Source organism: Bufo bufo, chromosome 3 (assembly GCF_905171765.1).
Source record: "Bufo bufo chromosome 3, aBufBuf1.1, whole genome shotgun sequence".
In the NCBI taxonomy this organism is placed as follows: Eukaryota; Metazoa; Chordata; class Amphibia; order Anura; family Bufonidae; genus Bufo; species Bufo bufo.
This window is the reverse complement of record NC_053391.1, coordinates 48,591,009-48,617,513: the sequence shown is the minus strand read 5'-3', so window position 1 is coordinate 48,617,513 and position 26,505 is coordinate 48,591,009. Positions and strand designations below refer to the sequence as shown.

General features: G+C 44.1%; 1 protein-coding gene across 2 annotated transcripts; it reads left to right on the top strand.

The window, feature by feature from the left end:
* C3H21orf62 (chromosome 3 C21orf62 homolog) lies at positions 1-26,034 on the top strand. 2 transcript variants are annotated; one of them, XM_040421765.1, is made up of 2 exons: positions 1-212; positions 24,874-26,034. In XM_040421765.1, the coding sequence occupies exon 2, from the start codon at positions 24,905-24,907 to the stop codon at positions 25,577-25,579; it is 675 nt and encodes a 224-aa protein (XP_040277699.1). In that variant the 5' UTR covers positions 1-212; positions 24,874-24,904; the 3' UTR covers positions 25,580-26,034. The 2 variants fall into 2 exon arrangements, with proteins under 2 accessions (XP_040277699.1, XP_040277700.1); XM_040421766.1 differs by lacking the exon at positions 1-212 and adding an exon at positions 20,488-20,634.
* The last annotated feature ends 471 nt before the right edge of the window (positions 26,035-26,505 follow it).

Genomic DNA, 26,505 nt, shown 5'->3' with positions numbered 1-26,505 from the left:
GGGAGTGTTTCCCAGGAATGCAAAGTACAAATCAAATCTAAACAGCCATTTATCAAAGAAAACATTGGAAGGTTTGCCTGGGCGATCAGCACTGCCCATTCTCCATGTGCCATGTGCTCATTATAGTCAGCAGTCCCTGGGATGGGAAGGTATTTTCAGGCTGAGAGAGGCTGAAGTGTGAGAGCAGCTCCACGCTGATATCTGAACCCAAGGTACGTCTGACCTCCAGGATAAACATATTTCTATATATCTATTTGTAGAGCATATGGCGGATTACAGCAGAGGTCTGCAGTCTGTGTGCGGCAAAAATGCAACTCCCAGCAGGCCCTGACAGCTGTAGAACGGTGGGAGTTGTAGTGTTTTAATGCTCGGTGCTCTGGGATGCACCTTGCAGGTCTGTATACAGGCGCTCTATGATAAGATATATACTTATAGTGTGATGTGATTGATGCATAATATGGACAGAATGTGCCCAGTAGTAGTACTCTGATATAGAGCGAGGCCTGTTACCTACCCAGCTGTTGTAGAACTACAAGTGCCATGTTGCTTTTTTAAGTTTGGCATGTTTAAAGGAGTTGTCCACGTCATGAAATAACCCCATATAAATTCCTGGGGATTGTGGGCATGACCCCTGTGTCCCCCCTTTTGGAAGGACAGTCCCTCTTTTTGACCCAAGTCCCTCTGCTCCTTAAATGTCCCTCTTTGGAAATAAATGTGCATTATTAAACTGCCTGTATAAAAGACCTCAGCTTATATATTGTTTCACGATTTGGTACAATTTGGACCTTAAATGCCTATAATCAGATTGTTTTTGTGCTAATGCTGTAAAAAAAAAATAGCAGAATTTATACCCTGCAGTGGTGAGGCGGTAGAGCTGTCAGCTCCATGCCTTGCCATTCCCCGGCCATTCTTCTCCCAGCAGCAGAAGGTGTGATGCAGTGATGTCATCGCGCCTGCTGAGCTGGTCAGTGCACTGGCCGGGGATCATCCCATGACATCACTACATCCCATGACATCACTGCATCACACCTGTTGCTAGGGAAGCAGAATGTGCTCCGTTCATTGGGGGTACGAGGCTAGGTGAGTATTACTATTTATTTATTTTTTTCATTTTATTAACACTACAGGGCTTCTCTATTGTAAGGGGGGGGGGGGGCACTAAGGGGCAACAAGATTGTAAGGAGGGCTTATTGTGAGGGGCATTGTACCATGTAGGGGTAGTAAGGGGGCATAACGACTGTGTGGGGGGCACAAAGGGGAATGGACAGGTTGGGGCAGGTATTGGTAGGTGCTGGGTTAGGGTAGAACATGCAGAAAAGTTGTGCGACATAAAAATACGTGTGATTTGCTGTCGTGTGACTATTTTAGAGCTGTGATTTGGCGAGTCGCATTGACTTTGATTACATTAAAGTCAATGGAATAAAAGTTGCGGGCGAACCGTGACCGCTCTGTTTTTTTTGCGACACCATTGATAATTATTATGTGTAGTGTCGCCCTACATGACACATGTTGCCGTGTACCGTAACAATACTCTTGGAGTTAGAGGCATGGCTTAGTGTAAAATTAGGTGCTGGGACTGCACTCTAGGTAGATACCGGGACTATACCTATAATCTGCTTCTAACTTATAGGGGTATTCCCATCACATACAATGGGGCCATCGCTAGGATATGCCCCCATTGCCTGATAGGTGCGGGTCCCACCTCTGGGACCTGCACTTACAAAGAGAACGGAGCGGGGAGAGCTGTGACTGGTGGACCCCAGGTTTCCCAGGGTCCGTCCACCACCAAGCGCTGCTCCCATACAAGTGAATTAGAGCGCACCCACGACCCCTGCTCCAATTAATTTCTATGGGCCTGCCGAAAATAGCTGCCTAGGCTATTTCCGTCTGCCCCATAGAAATGAATGGAAGCAGGGGCCGCGGGTGCGCTCTAATTCACTTGTATGTGAGCAGCGCTTGTTATATTTTTTGGCGGTGCAGATGGATCACGGACCCATTTAAGTTGAATGGGTCTCGATCCGTCCCGGCCGCCGCATGGACATTGCCCGTGCATTGGGGACCGCAAATTGCGGTCCCCAATGCACGGAACGCATGTACAATGCTCGTGTGCAAGAGGCCTCAGGCTGTTGTTCCCTGAGGATCCTGAAGAAGGAGGCCAGAGTTGAATGTAACAAAGACTTTTATACTAAGTGCAACTTACAACTGGAAATACCGTATTTTTTGCCCTATAAGAGACACCTAGGTTTTAGAGGAGGACAATAAGAAAAAATATTTTTCATTAGACTTCAGGTCAGACCACCAATCAGACCCCAATGTTAATAAGACCCCAATAAGACCTCAGATCAGATCCCTAATCAGACCTCATCTAACAGCCCCAATCAGACCTCAGATAGAGCCCTATGCCTCTCATCAGCCCCATAACAGCCCCCATTGCCTCATATCAGCCCTCATGCCTCTCATCAGCCCCCATGCCTCTCATCAGCCCCCATGCCTCTCATCAGCCCCCATGCCTCTCATCAGCCCCCATGCCTCTCATCAGCCCCATAACAGCCCCCATGCCTCTCATCAGCCCCCATTGCCTCTCATCAGCCCCCATGCCTCTCATCAGCCCCATTGCCTCTCATCAGCCCCCATTGCCTCATATCAGCCCTCATGCCTCTCATCAGCCCCATTGCCTATCATCAGCCCCCATTGCCTTATATCAGCCCCCATGTTTCTCATCAGCCCCCATTGCCTTATATCAGCCCCCATGCCTCTCATCAGCCCCCATATGCCTCTCATCAGCCCCCCATGCCTATCATCAACCCCCATGTTTCTCAACAGCCCCCATTGCCTCATATCAGCCCCCCATGCCTCTAATCAGCCCCCTATGCCTCTCATCAGCACCCATTGCCTTATATGAGCCCCCATATCAGCCCCCATGTTTCTAATCAGCCCCATATCAGCCGCTCCTTATCTCCAGCACAATATTCTTCCGCCTGCTGTCGGCTGTGCTGTGACCCGACACGCACAGTGGAGCGCCATCATGCTATGCGCAGCCACAGTGCAGCCAACGGCTGAGGACCAGGAAGAAGTCAGTACAGAGCCTTCACCGCTTCCCGGTCCTCCGGTACTAATAAACGCTTCCATAATGGAAGCGCTCATTAGTATTCACCCCATAAGACGCAGGGACATTTTCCCCCCACTTTTGGAGGGAAAAAAATGTGTCTTATGGGGCAAGAAATACGGTACATGCAGTAGCAGAAATTAGTGCAATTCTTCTCTGGCACCAGCAAGGATACGGAGGCAGGTTGGTTGGTGGCAATTCCACACTGAAGTAACAATGACCAAGTGTTTTTTTGGTGATGGGTGTTTTGGCTTTAGTCCCTCACCTTACAGCAATGTCTTCTATACTGATGGTAGCAGTTCACGCCTCTGTCTGTAATCTCAAGACTTCATTTGAGGGAAATTGGAGAAGTTCTCTCTGGAAAATCTGTATCAGGAGCAGAGCTCCACAGGTTTCTTCCTCTCCTCTCTGGACAGGAACTCCCCCCCTGGCAGGGAGCAGAACCAGCCCATCCCTACCAATAGGGGAGGAACAGGGTAGTTAGCTATGTTCTGTGCCAAGCTTTGCCTTCCATTCCTTGCTGAGAACTATGGCCAGAGGCAAACCGTAAAATACATAATGCACAACAATATAAACAAAACACGAATTGTAATATCCCAAGCTCTGGGGTCATTATAATCAATCGCACTGTTGTGCTGTCTGCTGACAGTGACTGGAGGTGAAGCTGACTGTATTAGCAGGGTGCAGCCACCTTTGCTCTGGCAGAGGTCTGGACTCATAGACATTTATAGCAGAACATAGTCAACGGGGCAAATACCCTTTAATTATTGTCAATGAGCCCAACAAGCAAGTCCGCCAGTGCCCATGGAGATTATATAGTGTCACATTATACATTTATGGCCTATTTACAGGGTCTCCAGAACATGGGTCTCCACAATCCCAGTCACACCTGGACAGGCAGATGCCAGCAACTGCATCCAGGTGCAGCGTAAATGGAGAAGTGGGCACACATGTGCATGGCTCTCTCCATTCACTTATATGGGAGTTACGAAAACAGCCAAGCAAGTATGCCATATCTCTGTCTATTACCAGGTAGGACCAGGGACCCATATTCTGGAGGTAGTTGCTGGTCCCAGTTCAGTTTCACTAAACTATTGAGGGAAAAGTTGCTGCAGCTGCATCCCCCTCCTCCCCTCCCACCTGTCTGATACTGACTGTATTATAATAGCATTAACAGCATATTCTGTGGATATGCCATACATCTCTAAGGTGGGAATACCCCTTTAACTACTTTATAAAGAGTCCCATGGGTATATTATATCACAACGACCAATGTGGTGTAAAATTATCTTTTGTATTCATTTTTCTTTTAGTCACTGTTCAGATCTACAGTGGGATTCCAGACAAGTCTTCTTCAAAGGTAGGTTCCATGAGAACTAAGCGCAGTGGGCTCCTACCGGGGGTGAAGGGGTAACAATTGCACTCAGGCTAATGTGCTTGAGGAGGCCCAAAGCACCACTTTCTCATAAGAAGACGCCATCATTATGAATAGCACATGGCATTTTGTATGGTGGCCCAGAAGCTTCAAGTGACACCTCTGTCTCCGAAATGACTATTAAAGGGGTATTCTCATCTCAACATTTATGGCGTATCCATAGGATACATCATAAATTTTCAATAGATGCGGGTCCCATCTCGAGAATTGGGCCCCACCTCATGGCTGCTGGGAATGAAGAGGTGCCACGCATGCGCAGCTATATCCATTCACTTCTGTGGGAATTCTAGGTGGCTTTGGGTGGCTATTTTCAGACTTCCCATAGAAGTAAATGGTGTTCACAGCAGCTGAAGTGGATATGCCATAGCGGTAATGGCTAACCTCCGGCACTCCAGCAGCTGTGGTGAAACTATGACTCCCAGCATGCTCCATTCATTTCTATGGAGTTCTGAGAACAGCCAAGCAAAGGGGCATCTTAGGAGTTGTAGTTTTACCGCCGCTGGAGTGCCGGAGGTCAGCCATCACAGCTATAGGGTATGTTCACACTGAGTGTTTTGGTTGAGGATTTTGGGATGGATTGATTTCAATGCGGAATCCGCATGTTAAATCGTAAGCACTTTTCTTTCCGGCTTGTGGTTTTAAAAAAAAGCGTTACAGGAAAAAGAATAGTTCTGGCCTTTTTTATGCAGATTCTACGTCTAGAATTTCCATTGAAAATGAGCAGGACTGAAAATCCTCACCAAAAACACGAAAAAAACACATGCAGAAATCCATAGCTTTTGTCAGCGCTGAAAATACTCCACGTGAGCATAACCTTAAATGTTGAGATGAGAATACACCTTTATATAACTACTCAGTTTCACTGAAGTATTGAGAGACAAGCTGAAGCTGCATCCCCCTCCCGCCTGCCCGGTACAGACTGTTTTATAAAGAAATAATACTCAACTCTATACACAACTTCATCTGTGATTCTAGAAAACAAAATCTAATAATTTGCCTTAAATTTGGTATATTACCAGTAGGGATGAGCAAATCGACTTCGGATGAAACACCCGAAGTCGATTCGCATAAATCTTCGTTCTAACACTGTACGGAGCAGGAGCTCTGTACAGTATTGGAATGTATTGGCTCCGATGAGCCGAAGTTATTGCTTCGCGAGACGTCGCTCAATAACTTCATGAATTAATTTGTACTGTAAAAAAACATTTCCCGAACTCGGGTTCGGTTCTAAGTGGTACCTGGAACCGAACCAGAGTTTGGGAAATGTTTTTTTACAGTACTAATTCATTTATGAAGTTAATAAATATGATGAATTATGTATAGTAGGCACTCTATCATCCAGAACTGTATCAATATTGGTGCAGTTCTGGATGATAGAGTGCCTACTATACATAATTCATCATATTTATTGACTTTATAGGGTTTCCAGGGAAAACCCTTCTTTTTAGCGGAGCACCTAAAACATTTGTCACAACAGGTGAGCCACCACCTAATTTATGAAGTTATTATTATTATTTATTATTAAAGCGCCATTTATTCCAATGCGCTGTACATATGATAAGCGGTGCACATACATAATACAGACAAGTGCACTAATCATAAACAAGACGAGTTACAAACTGGTACAGAAGGAGATATTATTGCGCAAAGTCGGAGCCAATACATTAAAATACTGTACGGAGATCCTGCTCCGTACAATATTAGAACGAAGTCTTATGCAAATCAACTTTGGATGTTTCATCCGAAGTCGATTCGCTCATCCCTAATTACCAGCCCAAAGTCTCTTCAGAATTTTCTAATGTTACTAGAAACTCTCTGGAGTCGAGTCCTATCTGGAGTGTGAACAGGAATCACAACGTAAACAGAGATTACTGAGAACATGCGGTGCTCCTCGCATCGCTGCTATCTCCGCTCCGTTCCTCCCATTACTGTCTTTTAATGTTGACATAAAGCACCGATGATACATGAGCCATGCGCCTCAAGAATCTTATTTTCACCACCCTGAATGAGCATTAAGCAGTGATCTCTTACCACACCACAAGCCTAGTAAGGACACCTGGCCAGCGGATCGTCATTAGGACTGTACTACGCAGAGAAATATAGTCTGGATTGGATGAGAGGCCATATACACTGCTCAAAAAAATAAAGGGAACACAAAAATAACACATCCTAGATCTGAGTTAATTAAATATTCTTCTGAAATACTTTGTTCTTTACATAGTTGAATGTGCTGACAACAAAATCACACAAAAATAAAAAAAATGGAAATCAAATTTTTCAACCCATGGAGGTCTGGATTTGGAGTCACACTCAAAATTAAAGTGGAAAAACACACTACAGGCTGATCCAACTTTGATGTAATGTCCTTAAAACAAGTCAAAATGAGGCTCAGTAGTGTGTGTGGCCTCCACGTGCCTGTATGACCTCCCTACAACGCCTGTGCATGCTCCTGATGAGGTGGCGGACGGTCTCCTGAGGGATCTCTTCCCAGACCTGGACTAAAGCATCTGCCAACTCCTGGACAGTCTGTGGTGCAACGTGACGTTGGTGGATAGAGCGAGACATGATGTTCCAGATGTGCTCAATTGAATTCAGGTCTGGGGAACGGGCGGGCCAGTCCATAGCATCAATGCCTTCGTCTTGCAGGAACTGCTGACACACTCCAGCCACATGAGGTCTAGCATTGTCTTGCATTAGGAGGAACCCATGGCCAACCGCACCAGCATATGGTCTCACAAGGGGTCTGAGAATCTCATCTCGGTACCTAATGGCAGTCAGGCTACCTCTGGCGAGCACATGGAGGGCTGTGCGGCCCTCCAAAGAAATGCCACCCCACACCATTACTGACCCAATGCCAAACCGGTCATGCTGGAGGATGTTGCAGGCAGCAGAACGTTCTCCACGGCGTCTCAAGACTCTGTCACGTCTGTCACATGTGCTCAGTGTGAACCTGCTTTCATCTGTGAAGAGCACAGGGCGCCAGTGGCGAATTTGCCAATCTTGGTGTTCTCTGGCAAATGCCAAACATCCTGCACAGTGTTGGGCTGTAAGAAAAACCCCCACCTGTGGACGTCGGGCCCTCATATCAACCTCATGGAGTCTGTTTCTGACCGTTTGAGCAGACACATGCACATTTGTGGCCTGCTGGAGGTCATTTTGCAGGGCTCTGGCAGTGCTCCTCCTGTTCCTCCTTGCACAAAGGCGGAGGTAGCGGTCCTGCTGCTGGGTTGTTGCCCTCCTACAGCCTCCTCCACGTCTCCTGATGTACTGGCCTGTCTCCTGGTAGCGCCTCCATGCTCTGGACACTACGCTGACAGACACAGCAAACCTTCTTGCCACAGCTCGCATTGATGTGCCATCCTGGATAAGCTGCACTACCTGAGCCACTTGTGTGGGTTGTAGATGACGTCTCATGCTACCACTAGAGTGAAAGCACCACCAGCATTCAAAAGTGACCAAAACATCAGCCAGGAAGCATAGGAACTGAGAAGTGGTCTGTGGTCACCACCTGCAGAACCACTCCTTTATTGGGGGTGTCTTGCTAATTGCCTATAATTTCCACCTGTTGTCTATCCCATTTGCACAACAGCATGTGAAATTGATTGTCACTCAGTGTTGCTTCCTAAGTGGACAGTTTGATTTCACAGAAGTGTGATTGACTTGGAGTTACATTGTGTTGTTTAAGTGTTTCCTTTATTTTTTTGAGCAGTGTATTTGTGTGGTCTGTGTTGTGGAACCACTGTGCAAACTAACCCGTTTGACTTTGGGCTAGACCTAAGGGCGTTATCCCGGAGGACCCCTGGTATTCAATCTTTATACAGGGATCTGGACTTCACTGCAGGGGCCACATCAGGCTGCTTCCTCTTGGAATAGTCCTGGTGTGGTTGGCTGCTGGACCACAGGGCACTGAGACACCGGTGCGTGGCCCCCAGTAAACAGGCAATACACATAGTTAGAAAACAGGTTGAGGTCAGGGGTGGCAGCGTTTTATGTGAATCCATGAAATAATCCAAAGGTCAGGACAGCTGGCACAGGATCAGTATGGTGAACAGGTCAGGAGTCAGGAAACAGGCAGTAGCTCTTTCACAGGCTCTAGCTAGCAAGAGAGACCTAGCAAGATCTGTAGAGACTAACTGCTCAGGCAAGGACTGAAGGAAATAGACAGGTATATACAGTATAGGAGCAGCTGATTAGCAATTGCACAGCTATGCAGCAGATCACAGAGCAAGAGCAGATTAACCCTAGCAGTGCTGCAGACAGAGGTTCAATGAATAAAAGCCCTAATTCACACACAAGAAAAAGTATTTGCCATGAACTGCCATTGTAACAGTCTGGAATAGGTTGCTTATATTAAAATAAAGTAAGCTGGGAATATGCCAGTGGGCAGAGGTATACGCAGGGCCGGTTCTAGGTGAAATGGGGCAAAAAACAATAAAGCCCCCCCCCCCCCCCCCACATGACACTTGCTGACTTTAATGTCCCCCCCATCACTACAGAAATACAGCACCACATACCTCTTACATCCAGTGACGTCTCCTTTGATGTAGATGTTCTGTCCTCGACTTCTCCTTTCAGACCTTCAGACCAGACCACCAGTTTGTCGCCATTTTCCGTCTCTGCAGTTTGACAACAACCAAAAAAAAATCTTAGTTTACTACTTTTCCATCATCCTCCCATCTTCTGGACAAATCATTTTACTACCCCCAATACTGTGCCGCTGTGCTCCCCAATACTGTACTGCAGAAACAGATAATACCCCTGATAATACTAGTACCACACAGAGCCCCCATATAAAATACCCCTTCTTTGTGGCCTCAGTAGAAGCCCCCATAGTGCCCCATAATAATGTGCCAGTATCAAGTGCCTCTCTTCAACCCCCCATGTGCCAGTAACAAGTGCCTCGCTTCCCCCCCCCCATGTGCCAGTAACAAGTGCCTCTCCATGTCCCCCATGTGCCAGTAACAAGTGCCTCTCCATGCCCCACCATGTGCCAGTAACAAGTGCCTCTCCATGCCCCCATGTGCCAGTAACAAGTGCCTCTCCATGCCCCCATGTGCCAGTAACAAGTGCCTCTCCATGCCCCCATGTGCCAGTAACAAGTGCCTCTCCATGCCCCCATGTGCCAGTAACAAGTGCCAAACCCCCCTATGTGCCAGTAACAAGTGCCTCTCTTCCCCCCATGTGCCAGTATCAAGTGCCTCCCCCCATGTGCCAGTATCAAGTGCCAAACCCCCCCATGTGCCAGTATCAAGTACCAACACCCCATGATCCAGTATCAAGTGCCAACCCCCCCATATGCCAGTATCAAGTGCCAACCCCCCCCCCCATGTGCCAGTATTAAGCGCCACCCTGCATGTGCCAGTATCAAGTGCCTCCCGCTCCCCCCATGTGGCAGTAAGATAGTCTGGTATTAAAAAAAAACCACTTATACTTACCTCCATCACACAGCGATGCGATGCAGGCCTCTTCCGGCCTGTGTCCCGCACTGTACGGCTCAGGCGTCGCGATGACATCATCGCGCTGCCTGCACTGGCCTCTGATAGGCTGCCTATCAGAGGAACAGGGAAGGGAGACGCATGGGGGTGGGCATGGGGGCCCCTAAGGACTCGGGTGCCCAGGGGCAATTGCCCCCCTTGCCTATATGGAAATACCGGCCCTGGGTATACGGGAGAGGTGAAATGAGTTTAAGGAGAGTGAGCCGCCTGGCCATGCACATAAGATGTGGGCCGAACTCTCAGGGTATGTTCTCACAGTGTTTTCTGCCATGATTTCAGAACAAATTCCAATTCTGGAACCCATGTGGAAAAAGCTCCTAATTCTTCTCCTATTGATTTCAATGGAAATTTGTGCTGCAGTTGATACAGAGGACATGTTTTAACACATGGAATTGGACACCACAGAAGGTGTAAACAGGGCCACCAACACAGATGTGAACCAGTCAGTATAGGTAATAAATTAGTAGATTATGTGACCAACTTGGCAGCAGACAATTCAAGCATTTAAACAAGAGCACTTTTGAAGCTGTTATCCCATGATTAATGTAAAGAATGAAAATCTGACATCATATAGTGATGAGAAAAGTTATGTAAAAGTCAATAAACTTTGCCGAATTTCACAAAGAAATTTGATTTGTGACGAATTACTTCATCACGAAGCGCATTGCTTTGTATATAGTGGGTGCAAAGACGGAGAGCGGTGATCGAGCCACCCCCCCCCCCGCCCCCCGTCATTGAACCCCTCAGATGCCACGTTCATCACTTATCGCAGCTTCTGATGCTGCAATTTAAGGGGTTAATCAGGTTAAAAAAAATACATATTCACCTTATCCATTTGCTAGCTGAGAGGCTGTCGCGGCCATGTTGATTGAAGACACCGCATGAAATCTTGCACGGTGACGTGATGACCTGATTACATCATCATGCTGGCTGAACGCAGTGATGTTATCACTGGTGACATCACCCTGCCTGGCCAGTGCGCTGGTATGGTGATGTCACACATTACACCCCCCCCCCTTCCCCCTTGCAAGTGCAATGAGCAGGACCGTAGTACGGTTACACGGACGCCAAATTATGCAGTGGGTCCGGATATGGTTATATAAGTCTATAGCGTGCGCAGGGTACAGTCTCAGGGCCCTTTAAGATGTTGCAACTCACGTACCAGGTTAGGAATGCCAGAGTGGTATAATGTCTCTGTGTAGTAGTAGGTATAGTGACAACGGTGTCTAATACCTTGGTACGGCTGGACTCCTGGATCCTGGCTCACTTGCAATAAATGAGTGTTGCTAGTAGGAGTAATTGAGGAACTTGGTAGCAATGAATGAGATCCAGACTTGGGATATAATTCAACTTGTCTTTACTGGAGGCAGCATTAATCTATACGAGTTACAGCAATAGTCTTGGGTCCCAGCAGGTATTGGCAATGTATGGCAGGAAGTTTTTATAATAGCAATTTGCATATACTCCAGAATGTTATGAAGAGTGATCAGATGAATTGCATAGTCCTTCTTTGCCGTGAAAATTTACTTAATCCCAAAAAAAACTTTCCACTGCATTTCATTGCTGTCATTAAAGGACCTGCTGAGATTATTTCAGTAATCGTCTTGTTAACTCAGGTGAGAATGTTGACGAGCACAAGGCTGGAGATCATTATGTCAGGCTGATTGGGTTAAAATGGCAGACTTGACATGTTAAAAGGAGGGTGATGCTTGAAATCATTGTTCTTCCATTGTTAACCATGGTGACCTGCAAAGAAACGCGTGCAGCCATCATTGCGTTGCATAGAAATGGCTTCACAGGCAAGGATATTGTGGCTACTAAGATTGCACCTCAATCAACAATTTATAGGATCATCAAGAACTTCAAGGAAAGAGGTTCAATTCTTGTTAAGAAGGCTTCAGGGCGTCCAAGAAAGTCCAGCAAGCGCCAGGATCGTCTCCTAAAGAGGATTCAGCTGCGGGATCGGAGTGCCACCAGTGCAGAGCTTGCTCAGGAATGGCAGCAGGCAGGTGTGAGCGCATCTGCACGCACAGTGAGGCGAAGACTTTTGGAAGATGGCCTGGTGTCAAGAAGAGCAGCAAAGAAGCCACTTCTCTCCAAAAAAAAACATCAGGGACAGATTGATCTTCTGCAGAAAGTTTGGTGAATGGACTGCTGAGGACTGGGTCAAAGTCATATTCTCCGATGAAGCCTCTTTCCGATTGTTTGGGGCATCTGTAAAAAGGCTTGTCCGGAGAAGAAAAGGTGAGCGCTACCATCAGTCCTGTGTCATGCCAACAGTAAAGCATCCTGAGACCATTCATGTGTGGGGTTGCTTCTCATCCAAGGGAGTGGGCTCACTCACAATTTTGCCCAAAAACACAGCCATGAATAAAGAATGGTACCAGAACACCCTCCAACAGCAACTTCTTCCAACAATCCAACAACAGTTTGGTGAAGAACAATGCATTTTCCAGCACGATGGAGCACCGTGCCATAAGGCAAAAGTGATAACTAAGTGGCTCGGGGACCAAAACGTTGACATTTTGGGTCTATGGCCTGGAAACTCCCCAGATCTTAATCCCATCGAGAACTTGTGGTCAATCCTCAAGAGGCGGGTGGACAAACAAAAACCCACTAATTCTGACAAACTCCAAGAAGTGATTATGAAAGAATGGGTTGCTATCAGTCAGGAATTGGCCCAGAAGTTGATTGAGAGCATGCCCAGTCGAATTGCAGAGGTCCTGAAAAAGAAGGGCCAACACTGCAAATACTGACTCTTTGCATAAATGTCATGTAATTGGCGATAAAAGCCTTTGAAACGTATGAAGTGCGTGTAATTATATTTCACTACATCACAGAAACAACTGAAACAAAGATCTAAAAGCAGTTTAGCAGCAAACTTTGTGAAAACTAATATTTGTGTCATTCTCAAAACTTTTGGCCACATTCAAACGAGGCTTTCAATGCACATTTGTGAGGATATAAGATAAATCACATTAGATGACAAGGCACATGTTACCAACAAATAGTAGCGGGGAAAAAAAGTTTAGTAACATAACTCTGGGATGTTACACAAGATTTTGCCGTCTCTTCAATCAAGATGGCCGTGACGGCCTCTCTACCAGAAAAATAGATTCTTTATCACGAAGCACAAGGAAATTCGGCTTCGCGGCTCAAAGATTTTTTCCTGAAATTCAGATCGAAGTAGATTCGTTTGGCTTCTATTCACTCAACACTAATCATATAGTACTTGACAATCTTTTTCTAACAAAGCTTGAGCCAGCCCTGTACCTCACATGGATCCAGAGATCTCCACAGTCATTGCTCCATTTGCTCTGCTAGATTCTCTTCAGGCTGGCAGCTCAGGGGCCTTTCTTGGAGGTGTGCCCTTTCTCAGAGGCGTGTCCTTTCTGCTGCAGCTCTCTCCCTGTAAGCGTCCCAGCTTCTAACAGAAGATAAAGCGGGTGGCAGTTCAAGGATGGAACTGAGCATGTGCGACCACCTTAGCAATATTACTGAGGTGGACAGAGAAAGAAGGAAAACAACAAACAGCAGGCGGCGCTATACAGATAGATTTTGTTGGAAAATTCAGCGGCTATACTAAATTTCTAATTACATTCAGTTACTAAAGTATTCAGATCCAGATCCGGGTTTGAAAAAGGTTGAATATTTTTTTGTGGGACCACCTCTTTAAAGGGTTGTTCAGTCCATTCATTTGTTTAAAAAAGGCTTCACATTTTATACTATATAGAAATACTCACCTTTCTTATCCCCTGTCTCTTCCTCTCTGATTCTGCCGGTCTCTACTTCTTTGTTCCTTTTGACACACAGAAAATGACCACTGATCACAGTGACCTACCTCAGGCAGTGATCAGCTATGTGGCCGTTTCCTACGTGTCGAGAGAGACCAGAAAGTAGAGACCCGCGAGAGACCAGGAAGCACCAGAACAGGAGCGGCGGGGGATCCGTCAGGTGAGTATGGCTTATTTTATTATTTTACACCAACAACCCCTTTAAACAATAGCCCGTTTTTTATTTTACGCACTAATATGGCACATATTCCGCATCTCTTTACAAACATTAGCATCACACTGTCCCCAATGGGGCTCACAATCTAAGTGAGCCCCATTTTATCAGTTATTCTGGATTATCTGACAGTCATAGAAAAATATAGGACACTCACTTGTAAAGCCTCATTCACACCTCACTGATTCATGGACGTGTGCTGTACGTGTTCTCCACGTGTTTTAGCACGGTCCGTGGTATTAGCACGGATGCATGCTCTATTTTGTCCGTGTTCACAGCCATTACATGTCGTAGTTTTATTCCGGCCACCTCTCGGCATGTTTGCCGCGCTGCCGCCGGAACTCCGGCCCACCCCCATTATAGTCAATGGGGCTGGAGCGGACCTCTGGCGGCACCCGTGCACTAGCACCAGCACGGAGACGGCTGCCGCTAGTGTGAAACTAGCCTAAGCTTTATTTATTTATTAATACAAAAAGTGGCCACCTTACTTCTGAGAGCCAACCTAGGGACCTTCTGCTTGTCCAAAACCATATATATTCCAGAGGTAAAACAGAGGTAAAACTTGAACTTCTCCATTTCTACTGAACTGAACTTACAGCACTAAGGGGTCCGGGTGTGACATGCAGAATGCAGGCTATCTACAAGGCTCTGTCTGACGAGGTCTTCTTCTTTCCTCCTGTTATTTTATACTGAATCATTTCCAGCAAGTCATTATGAATATTAATGTGATTGTATGGATATTTACTTTGCAATACTATCTATAAGTATGGAGTAAAGAACTGAAAGTAATACAGGGAAGTAACAATGGCGGCACACAGAGGGGACTCTTAGCTCCGATTCAGGCGCCTGAAGCTGAATTAAGTCTTTAATTACATTTATATTTTCATTCCCTGCTGAGATTCTCTTTCTTAGTAACTAAGGCGATTAATCTCTAATCCTTCTTATGCTTGGCCTCTAAAGCCCAAGAAAGCTTCTTTCTGTCACTCTCACCCATAAATAGGCCTGTATGGAACAATGATATACAATTATAGGAACATGGATGCATGTACAGAATGAATGCACCACTGCTCCCCGTGCATCCTGGCAGACAGTCTGTATGAGCAGGGACATACACATATCTCATTCTATAGCAAAACTCAATATGGGGGCCCCCCCCGCTCCACCCAGTTTCCGAGTATGCGTCAAAACCCCCCAGGTAATGTGGAACGCACAGTGTGACTTCCCAGATTTCTGATGAATTTACAATTTAAAAAAAAATGATTTTTGCAATAAAAAAATAAAGGCCGCCCTCTGCCTTCCCTATTTTATCTGACTTCTGTATTGGAAAAAGAGGAAAATTTGCTTTGTGAACAAGACAACTGGCATAAATACATTGATTAATCTTCCTCTTCCCTTCACACAATAGATATCTGCCGGAAGCCACCACTAGAGGGAGCTCAAAGCATAGGAATTTACAGTTATCATTAATATCAATGGAAGTTGTAAATAATCCATTTACACTGAGCTCCTCTTAGTGGTGGCTTCCAGAGATTGCAGTGAATCTACGCTGGGAATAGAAGAAGCAGTTCCACTCCGGGATCCACCATTCCCCCCCAACCCCTGCAGCAACCATAGCGGTAGCGTGATCTGTAGATGGGTCTCTTATGTCTGTAATATTTATAATAATCATGTACAGAAAACTGTATTGAAAAGTATGGTGCCTTACAATTTTCAGTGATGTATCATGTTCAGTATATACATATCGAGTCTCTACATTCTGCACCAATGACAGGAGATTCCCCACCCCATGTGCCCAATGTAACACCCAAAAGCAGTGGCTGAGACATTTTCTTTAAAGGCTATTGACACCTTCAGGGTGAATTTAGTTTTTCTTGCATTGGCTATATTATGGAATTTAAAAAAAAAAATATTTGTAATTGTTTTAATAATAAAAAAAAGTGCTCCATTTGTCTTCCGCAGCCAGCATGTATTCTCATACACTGCAGGCTGCTCCGTCCGGTCCAGTGTGAAATCTGTCAGACAGGCTCTCTGACAGCTTGGTCTGGTCTGTAGTTCCTCTTTCTGCTCCTGAAATCTCATAAAGCTGAGTTACCTTTTAATTTAAGTTTCATTAATTTGGCTGTGAAGATTGCAGCTTAGATTTATGCTCAGGAAAGCATTGGTAAGGGGCTGCAGGCCGAGCAGTCAGAGAGCAGCTTGCAATGTAGGAGATTACGTGCAGGCTACAGAACATAAACACAGTAAAAAAAAAATACTAACAACCAATGGAAATATGTTTTTATCATATAATCAAGTCAAAGCAATACAAAAATTGCCCGCTAATGTGTCCATAGCCGTTAGTTAAAGGGTTGTCCTTACTAGATAACTCCTTCTCAAGCAAAATGTATATATATTAGGAGGTTATGCAGTCCTACATTAGTTTGGTAATGGTAAACAACACTTTAAAGCCTGTATTTTTCGGCAGATGATCGCTAATAAGCGTTCGTATGAAGACTCGTTAGCTATCATCTTGCAGTGTAATACTGCCGCCGATTGCCAGATGAATGAGCAAACGATTGTTCATCGGGCAATCCAAATCTTTTGACATGTTCAAAAATTATCATTTGCAGGTGGCAGATCTTGCAAACCACTATACAGCATGGGGACGAGTGATGTCATAGTGATCGCTCCTCCCCATGCTGCGGAGGAGATCGATGCATGTAATAGCACCGGTCTCCTCCACTAGCGAGCAGGCGATTATTCCCTCCCGACAATCCTCTGTCACATCGGGCTGTGTAATACAGCCTTAATGCCTGCTTGCCTACTTTTAAAAATCCTGTGTAGGAAGAGATAAGATAAAGCACGCTTTGTGCTGTGCCAGTAAAGTGTCTCTATTAGAAGCATCATCAGAGTGACTCCATAAGTAGTATCACCGGAATTCCCCCGAAACAGTGACATCAGAGTGCTAATACAAACAGCACCATCAGAGTGCCCCTATATACAGTGCTGTCAGAGCTCCCCCCCATAACCAGCACCATCAGAGTGCCCCTATAAGCAGTGGCCTCAGAGTGCTGTGAGAGTGCCCTCATAAAGAGTACCATTAGAGTGCCCCTATAAACAGTGGCATCAGAGTGCTGTGAGAGTGCCCTTATAAACAGTACCATCAGAGTGCCTGTTTAAACAGTGCCATCAGAGTGCCTCTATAAGCAGAAGCATCAGAGTGCTGTGAGAGTACCCTCAGAAACAGTGCCATCAGAGTGCCTGTATAAACAGTGCCATCAGACTGCCTGTGTAAACAGTGGCATCAGACTGCCTGTGTAAACAGTGGCATCAGAGTGCTGTGAGAGTGCCCTTATAAACAGTACCATCAGACTGCCCCTATAAGCAGTGGCCTCAGAGTGCTGTGAGAGTGCCCTCATAAAGAGTACCATCAGAGTGCCCCTATAAGCAGTGGCATCAGAGTGCTGTGAGAGTGCCCTTATAAACAGTACCATCAGAGTGCCCCTATAAGCAGTGGCCTCAGAGTGCTGTGAGAGTACCCTCATAAAGAGTACCATTAGAGTGCCCCTATAAACAGTGGCATCAGAGTGCTGTGAGAGTGCCCTTATAAACAGTACCATCAGAGTGCCTGTTTAAACAGTGCCATCAGAGTGCCTCTATAAGCAGAAGCATCAGAGTGCTGTGAGAGTACCCTCATAAAGAGTACAATTAGAGTGCCCCTATAAACAGTGGCATCAGAGTGCTGTGAGAGTGCCCTTATAAACAGTACCATCAGAGTGCCTGTTTAAACAGTGCCATCAGAGTGCCTCTATAAGCAGAAGCATCAGAGTGCTGTGAGAGTACCCTCAGAAACAGTGCCATCAGAGTGCCTGTATAAACAGTGCCATCAGAGTGCTGTGAGAGTGCCCTTATAAACAGTACCATCAGAGTGCCCCTATAAGCAGTGGCCTCAGAGTGCTGTGAGAGTGCCCTCATAAAGAGTACCATCAGAGTGCCCCTATAAGCAGTGGCCTCAGAGTGCTGTGAGAGTGCCCTTATAAACAGTACCATCAGAGTGCCTGTTTAAACAGTGCCATCAGAGTGCCTCTATAAGCAGTAGCATCAGAGTGCTGTGAGAGTACCCTCAGAAACAGTGCCATCAGAGTGCCTGTATAAACAGTAGCATCAGAATGCCATGAGAGTGCCCTCATAAACAGTACCATTAGAGTGCCCCTATAAACAGTGCTATCAGAGTGCCCCATATAAACAGTGCCATCAGAGTTCCCCCATACACAGCACTATCAGAGTGTCATTTAGAAGTAGTGCTATCAGAGTTTTTCCATATACAGATGAATTGACTGGCATAGCATGCTGTGGAGTTATCATGGCTCGTCTACGCTATTTGTGTAGTGCAGCGGTTATTACAAACTGACGGCCACACAAACAGCGAATGTTTAGTGCGTTAAATGAGTTTTTCCAGGAGTAGAATATTGATGTCTTATCTTCAGGACAGGTCATTAGTATCTGATTGGCAGGGTCGTGACTCCCAGCATTCCGCCTATCAGCTGTGTGAAGAGGCTGCAGCGCTCCAGTGGGCACTGGAACCATTTCCTGGGCCAGTGACGTCTCATCGGTCACATGGCCTATGTACAGTTCAGTAGCATTGAAGTGAATAGGATTGAGTCGTAATACCAAGCACAGACACTATACAATGTACGGCGCTGTCCTTGGTAAGCTGTGAGGAGGCTGCGGCGCTCAGGAGTCGGACCCCCACCGATCAGATATTCATGACCTATCCTGAGGATAGGCGATCAATATTGAACTCCTAGAAAACAGATGTAATGTCCTGAACGGTTGTGTGGCACTTGCGTCATCTGTACATTATGGCTGCCTGGGAACTTTAGATTCCTCATCTGTATATTCACTACTAGTGTTGACAGAGCTTGTGTTTTACAAGTTCGAGTTCGGGGTTTTCTTTCAATTCCGTTATGAATTCCGTTATCATGGGCCATGACGGAATACCTAACGGAATGCCTTTAAGAGGCATTCTGTTTTGCGTTCCATCATAATAGAAGTCAACGGACCGCATGACAGATCCGTACCGGTTCCATTATGCGGCACATTTATAATTGCAGTGGCCGGGTTTGGGGTGGTCCCAACGCTACACTGGACACCGTCAAAGTGTCACCATGTGCTGCTGCTCTCTGGAAGGGATGGTAAGGCGTGGTGCACCCCACTTGGAAATAAGTCCAGAGAAAGTGCTTCTTTACTGGAGGAATTCAGGTGCAAAACAATACAGGCAAGGCATAGGGCTGGCTTCTCTAGTCTCCTCTCGGGCAAGAAGGGTTTAATGCTGAGGAAAGGCCTGAGCTAGCTGTCCCTCCCTATCTCTTTCTCAGAGGGCTGGTACTGTAGACAAAGGCTGGAGGTCCACAGTCTATGGCTCAATAGTCTGGCTGGCTCCTTGGTCACAGGGCTGGTGACCCATAGTCTGTGGCTCAGCATCTTAATCTCAGTGTCTACTTCTGGTCATTCATGCAGAATGGCAGAGTATCTTCTAAGCACTGAACCCTAACTAAACTAGAACCCCTTTAGTGGGAGGGGTGGAGTGGAGAAACTCAGCACAAACAAATACAATGTTACAGTTATCGCCTCTCATAGACTTGCATTAGAGCTTCAATGATGCTCAATGGCAATGACACAGCAGTTTTTCCAGACAAAACAGGTTTTCAGACATAACAACAGAGCTAAACCAGACATTCAAAAGGTCAGGTCTGTCTGGTTTTGGTGGTAAACAAGTCTGGCTTTTTCCCTCCAAAATGTACTTTTCTTTAACCCTGATGGTAACTGGAAAATTACCAGCTTTTCATTATTAGCTAGAAAGTCCTAAAAGTCGCTTAGTGTTTATTAACCCTTTCCACAGTGCCTCTCAAATACAGTGCAAATGAACAGGATATATCACAACATACATATAAAATGAAGTTACACAGTATTAAAAAGTAGAAGTCAATGCAAGTTAACCCTTTAAAGTGAAATCAAGTAAGTAGTTGATGACTTTGCATAGGGGAAACAGGGAAATGTCCACAAATGTCTAGACTTCAAAGTATCCCTGCTCCAGGGCACTACATAATGCTGGTCTCTTCATAGATGGCAGTGGGGCCTTTGGGCCCCTTTATGTGCTAGGGCCCAGGTGCATCTGCTACCTGTACCCTGGTGGCAGTATAGAAGTATACAGCTGCATACATAATGTGTGTAATATAGCTGAAGCTGACAGTTATGTAACCGTTCCCAGCATCCTGTGCGAGTCAGTTCATCTCAAGATGTTTTCGCTCATTCTGAGAGAGGCGATATAGTATTTGTCTCAGAATCTGTGCTGCACTCAACACACTAAGAGCTATTGCTCCTTTAACTAAGTCATGATATTTAGCCAGAAACTTCTGAGATTCATTTCCTGCTACTGGTGCTGCTGCTGCGTGGCAGAGGGATCAAGGAAAAACAACAGAAATACAGGAAAACGGAGGAATAAAACTCCTAGAATGTGGCAGCATTCAGTGGTAGAGTATGATTCAGGAGCACAGCAGCGTCCGCACATCCACAGAGTAACCTGAGCGGAGGACAGATGACCAGAGAGGGCAAGTATTTCTATATACTAGTTATTCCAAGCCGCACTGAAACTAAGTCCTGAGCTGCCAAATCCAAAGCTTCCAAATTGTGCCCCACAGGCACGAAATGCCACAAACTACTGGAGACAAGACATATATGTAGAGAGAGAAAAGAGAGGAGATAGATAGATAGAGTTGAAACCAGAAGTTTACATACACTATATAAAAAGACACATGTGCATGTTTTTCTCAATATCTACATGAAATCAGAATAAACCTTTCCTGTTTTTGGACAATTAGGATTACCGTAACTATTATTATTTGCCAAATTCCAGAATAATGAGAGAGAGAGAGAATGTTTTAAGGCATTTTTATTACTTTCTGCAGTCAAAGGTTTACATACATTTCATTAATATTTGGTACCATTGCCCTTAAACTATATGACTTGGGTCAAACGTTTTGGATATCCCTCCACAAGCTTCTCACAATAGTTGGTGGGAATTTGGGCCCATTCCTCCTGACAAAACTGGTGTGACTGAGCCATGTTTGTTGGTCTTCTTGCTCGCACCTGCCTTTTCAGCTTTGCCCATAACTTTTCAATAGGATTGAGACCAGGGCTTTGTGATGGCCGCTCCAAAACATTGACTTTGTTATCCTTAACTGTAAAAGCCGATGCCGGTGGATTAACCCCTTCTATTCCGCGGTCTGCGCTGACTGCGAAATAGAAGTGGTTTGTATCGGGTGAGTGAGCGCATCGAGTCCCCGCGCTGCTGTGGCAGGGACCCGATGCGGCCCGATGCCGTGCAGAGGCTGCCCAATGCCTTGCACAGCATCGGGACCTGCCTTCTACCGGAGCCGAGGAGATCCAGCCTCAGCCTGGGTCTCCTAGGCAACCTGTTAGTGTAGAACTCACTGTAGTACACGAACAGGCAATGCATTACAATACAAATGTATTGTAATGCATTGCAAAGGGGATCAGACCCCCAAAAGTGAACATCAGAAATAAATTAAAGTAAAGAAAAAAAAGTAAAAAAAAGTGTTTTTAATAAAATTTATGAAGTAATAAAATTAACAAAGTTAAAAAGTTAAAACGCCCCTTTCCCCTTATTTTATAATAAAAAAACAGGGAAAAAAAACAAAACCCACACATATTAGGTATCGCCGCGTCCGTAATCACCAGCTCTATAAATATATCACATTATCCACCCTGTCCGATAAACACCATTAAAAAAAGTGGAAAAAAAGCCATTTTTGTCACCTTACATCACAAAAAGTGCAACACCAAGCGATCAAAAAGGTGTATGTCCCACAAAATGGTATCAATAAAACCGTCACCTTATCCTGCAAAAAATTAGCTCCTACCTAAGACAATCGCCCAAAAAATTTAAAAGCTATCACTCTCAGACAATGGAGACACTAAAATATGATTATTTTTTGCTTCAAAACTGCTATTATTGTGCTAAAGGGATTTTTTTTTTTAAAGTATACATATTAGGTATCGCCACGTCCGTAACAACTAGCTCTATAAAAATATCACATGACCTAACTCCTCAGGTGAACACCTTAAAAAAAAAAAGCCATTTTTATCACATTACATCACAAAAATTGTAACAGCAAGTGATCAAAAAGGCATATGCCACCCAAAATAGTACCAATCAGACTGTCACCTCATCCTGCAAAAAATTTGACCCTACCTAAGAGGATCTGTCAAAAAATAAAAAAAGCTATGGCTCTCAGATTATGGATACACTACAATATCATTATTTCGGTTTCAAAAATGCTATTATTGTGTAAAACTTAAATAAATAAGAAAAAGTAGACATATTAGGTATTTCCACGTCCGTAATGATCTTCTCTATAAAAAAAGTCACATGACCTAATCCCGCAGGTAAGCGCTGTAAAAATAAATAAATAAAAACTGTGCCAAAACAACCAATTTTTTGGTTACCTTGCCCCATAAAGTGTAATAATGAATGATCAAAAAATCATATGTACCCGTAATTGGTACCAATAAAAACGTAAACTCTTTCTGCAAAAAACGAGCCCCTGCAAAAGACGATCGACAGAAAAAAATAGGGCGTTCAGAAAATGGAGATACAAAAACCTAATTTTTGTTTTAAAAAATGCTTTATTATGTAAAACTGAAACAAACATCATAGAAAATAGACATATTTGATATAATTGCATCCGTAACAACCTGCTCTATAAAAATAGCGCATGATCTAACCTGCCAGATGAATGTTGTTAAAAATAAAAAATAGAAACGGTGCCAAAGCATAAATTTTTTGGTTACCTTGCCTCACAAAAAACGCAATATAGAGCAATTAAAATCATATGTACCTCAAAATAGTACCAATAAAACTGGCCCCTTATCCCGTAGTTTCCAAAATGTGGTCACTTTTTTGAGTTTCTACTGTAGGGGTGCATCAGGGGGGCTTCAAATGGGACATGATGTCTAAAAACCAGTTCAGCTAAATCTGCCTTCCAAAAACCATATGGCATTCCTTTCCTACTGCGCCCTGCCGTGTGGCCGTACAGCAGTTTACGATCACATGTGGGGTGTTTCGGTAAACCGCAGAATCAGGGTAATAAATATTGAGTTTTATTTGGCTGTTAACCCTTGCTTTGCTAATGGAAAAAATGGATTAAAATGTAAAATCTGCCAAAAAAGTGAAAATCTGAAATTTCATCTCCATTTTCCATTCATTCTTGTGGAGCACCTAAAGGGTTAACAACGTTTGTAAAAAATCATTTTTGTATACCTTGAGGGGTGTAGTTTCTACAATGGGGGTAATTTTTGGGTGGTTTCTATTATGTAAGCCTCACAAAGTGACTTCAGACCTGAACTGGTCCTTAAAAAGTGGGTTTTGGAAATTTTCCAAAATATTTCAAGATTTGCTTCCAAACTTCTAAGCCTTGTAACATCCCCAAAATATAAAATTTAATTTTTAAAATTATCTAAACATGAAGTAGACATATGGGGAATTTAAAGTAATTACTATTTTTGGAGGTATTACTATCTATTATAGAAGTAGAGAAATTGAAATTTGGAAATTTGGTATTTTTTTATGAATAAAAATGATTTTGTGACGATATGTGACCAGAAAATGTCTCAGAATGGCCTGGATAAGTAAAAGCGTTTTAAAGTTATTACCACATAAAGTGACACTGGTCAGATTTGCAAAAAATGACCTGGGCAGGAAGGTGAAAACAGGCCCGGGGTTGAAGGGGTTAAAGGCATAGTAATCTTAGTGTATGTAAACTTTTGACATTGCAGAAAGTAATAAAAATGCCTTAAAACATTCTCTCTCTCATTATTCTGGCATTTGGCAATTATGGTAATCCTAATTGTCCAAAAACAGGATTTCATGTAAATATTGAGAACAACATGCATACGGTATGTGTCTTTTTATATACAGTATTGTATGTAAACTTCTGGTTTCAACTGTAGATAGATAGATAGATAGATAGAAGAATAGAATAGATAGATAGATAGATAGATAGATATGAGATAGATAGATAGATAGAAGAATAGAATAGTAGATAGATAGATAGATAGATAAATAGATAGATAGATAGATAGATAGATAGATAGATAGATAGATAGATAGAAGAATAGAATAGTAGATAGATAGAGGAATAGAATAGTAGATAGATAGAAGAATAGAATAGTAGATAGATAGATAGATAGATAGATAGATAGATATGAGATAGATAGATTGATAGATAGATAGAAGAATAGAATAGTAGATAGATAGAAGAATAGAATAGTAGATAGATAGAAGAATAGATTAGTAGATAGATAGATAGAAGAATAGAATAGTAGATAGATAGAAAGATAGATAGATATATAAATAGATAGATAGAAGAATAGAATAGTAGATAGATAAATAGATAGATAGATAGATAGAAGAATAGAATAGTAGATAGATAATAGATAGATAGAGGCTATCAATAAACACGTTTGTTTAGTTTTCATGTCTGCCTGTGAAAAGGGGGTAAGACTGTCCTGTGCTTTATTCTGTGCACATACAGTCATCAGCACTCACACTGTACACGCACTACCTGCATACAGTCATCTCCCAGCATGGTAATGTTAACAGGACTTGCAGCTTCTATGCAGAACTGTCCATCACATTGTATTCCCACCCATACTGCGCTGCTCAGCAGTGTAAACATTGGGAAGATATATTTTTGTCACGTTCCTTAAGAACCAGATCTAATTAACATTAGGATACTGATGATTCTTTTTAATTACATTTCATCTAGATTACGATTGACCTCTGCAACCCCCCGATGGATGGAGTTATGCCGTTTGAGGCCTGATATTAGGATGTCAATGTCCTTCTATAAATACCAGTTCTTCTTACTTGGCTTCCTGAACCTTTACATAATTAAAGACCTGGTACACAGCCAGAACCACACGCTGATATTTTCCAAGGACAACAACATCCGGAACTGCAGCTGCTCCTTTGACATTCAAAGCTGTGACTACAGTTTGGCTAACCTGATGTGCAACTGTAAGACCATCGCCCTTCCGAAAAACAAGACGGGATCCCGGCTAAGCTACAATGGTGACCTGACCATCTGGTTCTCCGACACAACCACCCTGGGACGGTTGGTTAACTTTACCTTTGTCCACAACCTAAAGCTATCGCTGTGCGGAGCGACTACTCTCCCAACGGAGTATCTGGCCATCCTGGGGCTTAGGTACCTTCGTGTCCAAGCTGAGACCATCCAAGAACAAAGCCTGATGATCACCCACTGCAACGTCAAGGACAGACTGTGCCGGGCGCCTACAGCTCCCCCGTTTCACATCTCCTACCTGGATACCTCTCTGTTTAATGGACTTTCCTTGTTAAAGTCCTATAGTGTGGAGAACATTTCAAGCATAAAGGAACAGTTTCCGAATCTGCCGCTTTCCAGCTGGATCTCCGCCACAAATAAGAGCTACATTGTGACGTTAATATACTGACCATCAGACGAGGATGAAGCTGCTGCCTTCCTTCCCACCCAGGACTAACACATTATTAATACGACTATATCGGGACTAAAGTCCTGATAACTAGACCTTAGTGTATGTGTGTAGTGGGGAAAAGCCTCTTTAAAGAGGTTCTCGGGTAATAATGACATTTTACCAAGTGCCAGCAGCCTGCCCCACTAAGCTAAGGATTCATTCTTACCTGCTCCCTGCCGCTCCGGTCCTCCGCACTGCCTCCATTTTCCAGTCCCTGCATTGTTTTCATGGACATGGTCACATGCTCCACTGCAGCCAATGACTGGCTTCAGCGGTGACGTACTGCATGCAGACACATCACTGCTGAAGCCAGTCATTGGCTGCAGCAGAGCATGTGACCATGCTCATGGAGTGCTGGAGGATGGAGACACCAGAGGCATCGCGGAGGGCAGCAGGTAAGTATGAGTCCTTAGCTCAGTATTTCTCATATTTGGTATCGCCACGTCCATTACAACCTGCTCTACACAATTATCATGTACAGTACAGTCTACAGTGAACTCTATTTTTTTTTAAAGGGGTTTTATTGTGCAAAATAAAGTAAAACGTAAAAGAAAACCTCTGTATTCGATACGGCTGAAATCATACCGACCCAGAGAATAAAATATGTTATTAATTAATGTTATGCAGAGAAATGAGCGCTGCAAAATTTGTAAAGTAAAAACTCAGCGGCATTATTGCTGTTTTTTTCCACCCCCCTCCCGGAAAAAGTTAATAAAAGTTAATCAGTAAGTTATGTGTCTCCAAGATGGCGCCATTAAAAACTACAACTTGTCCTGCAAAAAGCAAGTCCCCATACAGTTACATCGACGGAAAAATAAAAAAGTTATAGCTCTTGGAAGCAGACAATAAAACAAATTCTTTGGTCACTCGGATAAGGGAGTGAA

Coding starts and splice junctions, on each gene's coding strand:
- C3H21orf62 (XM_040421765.1), top strand. CDS start 24,905: ATGGAGTTATGCCGTTTGAGGCCTGATATTAGGATGTCAATGTCCTTC.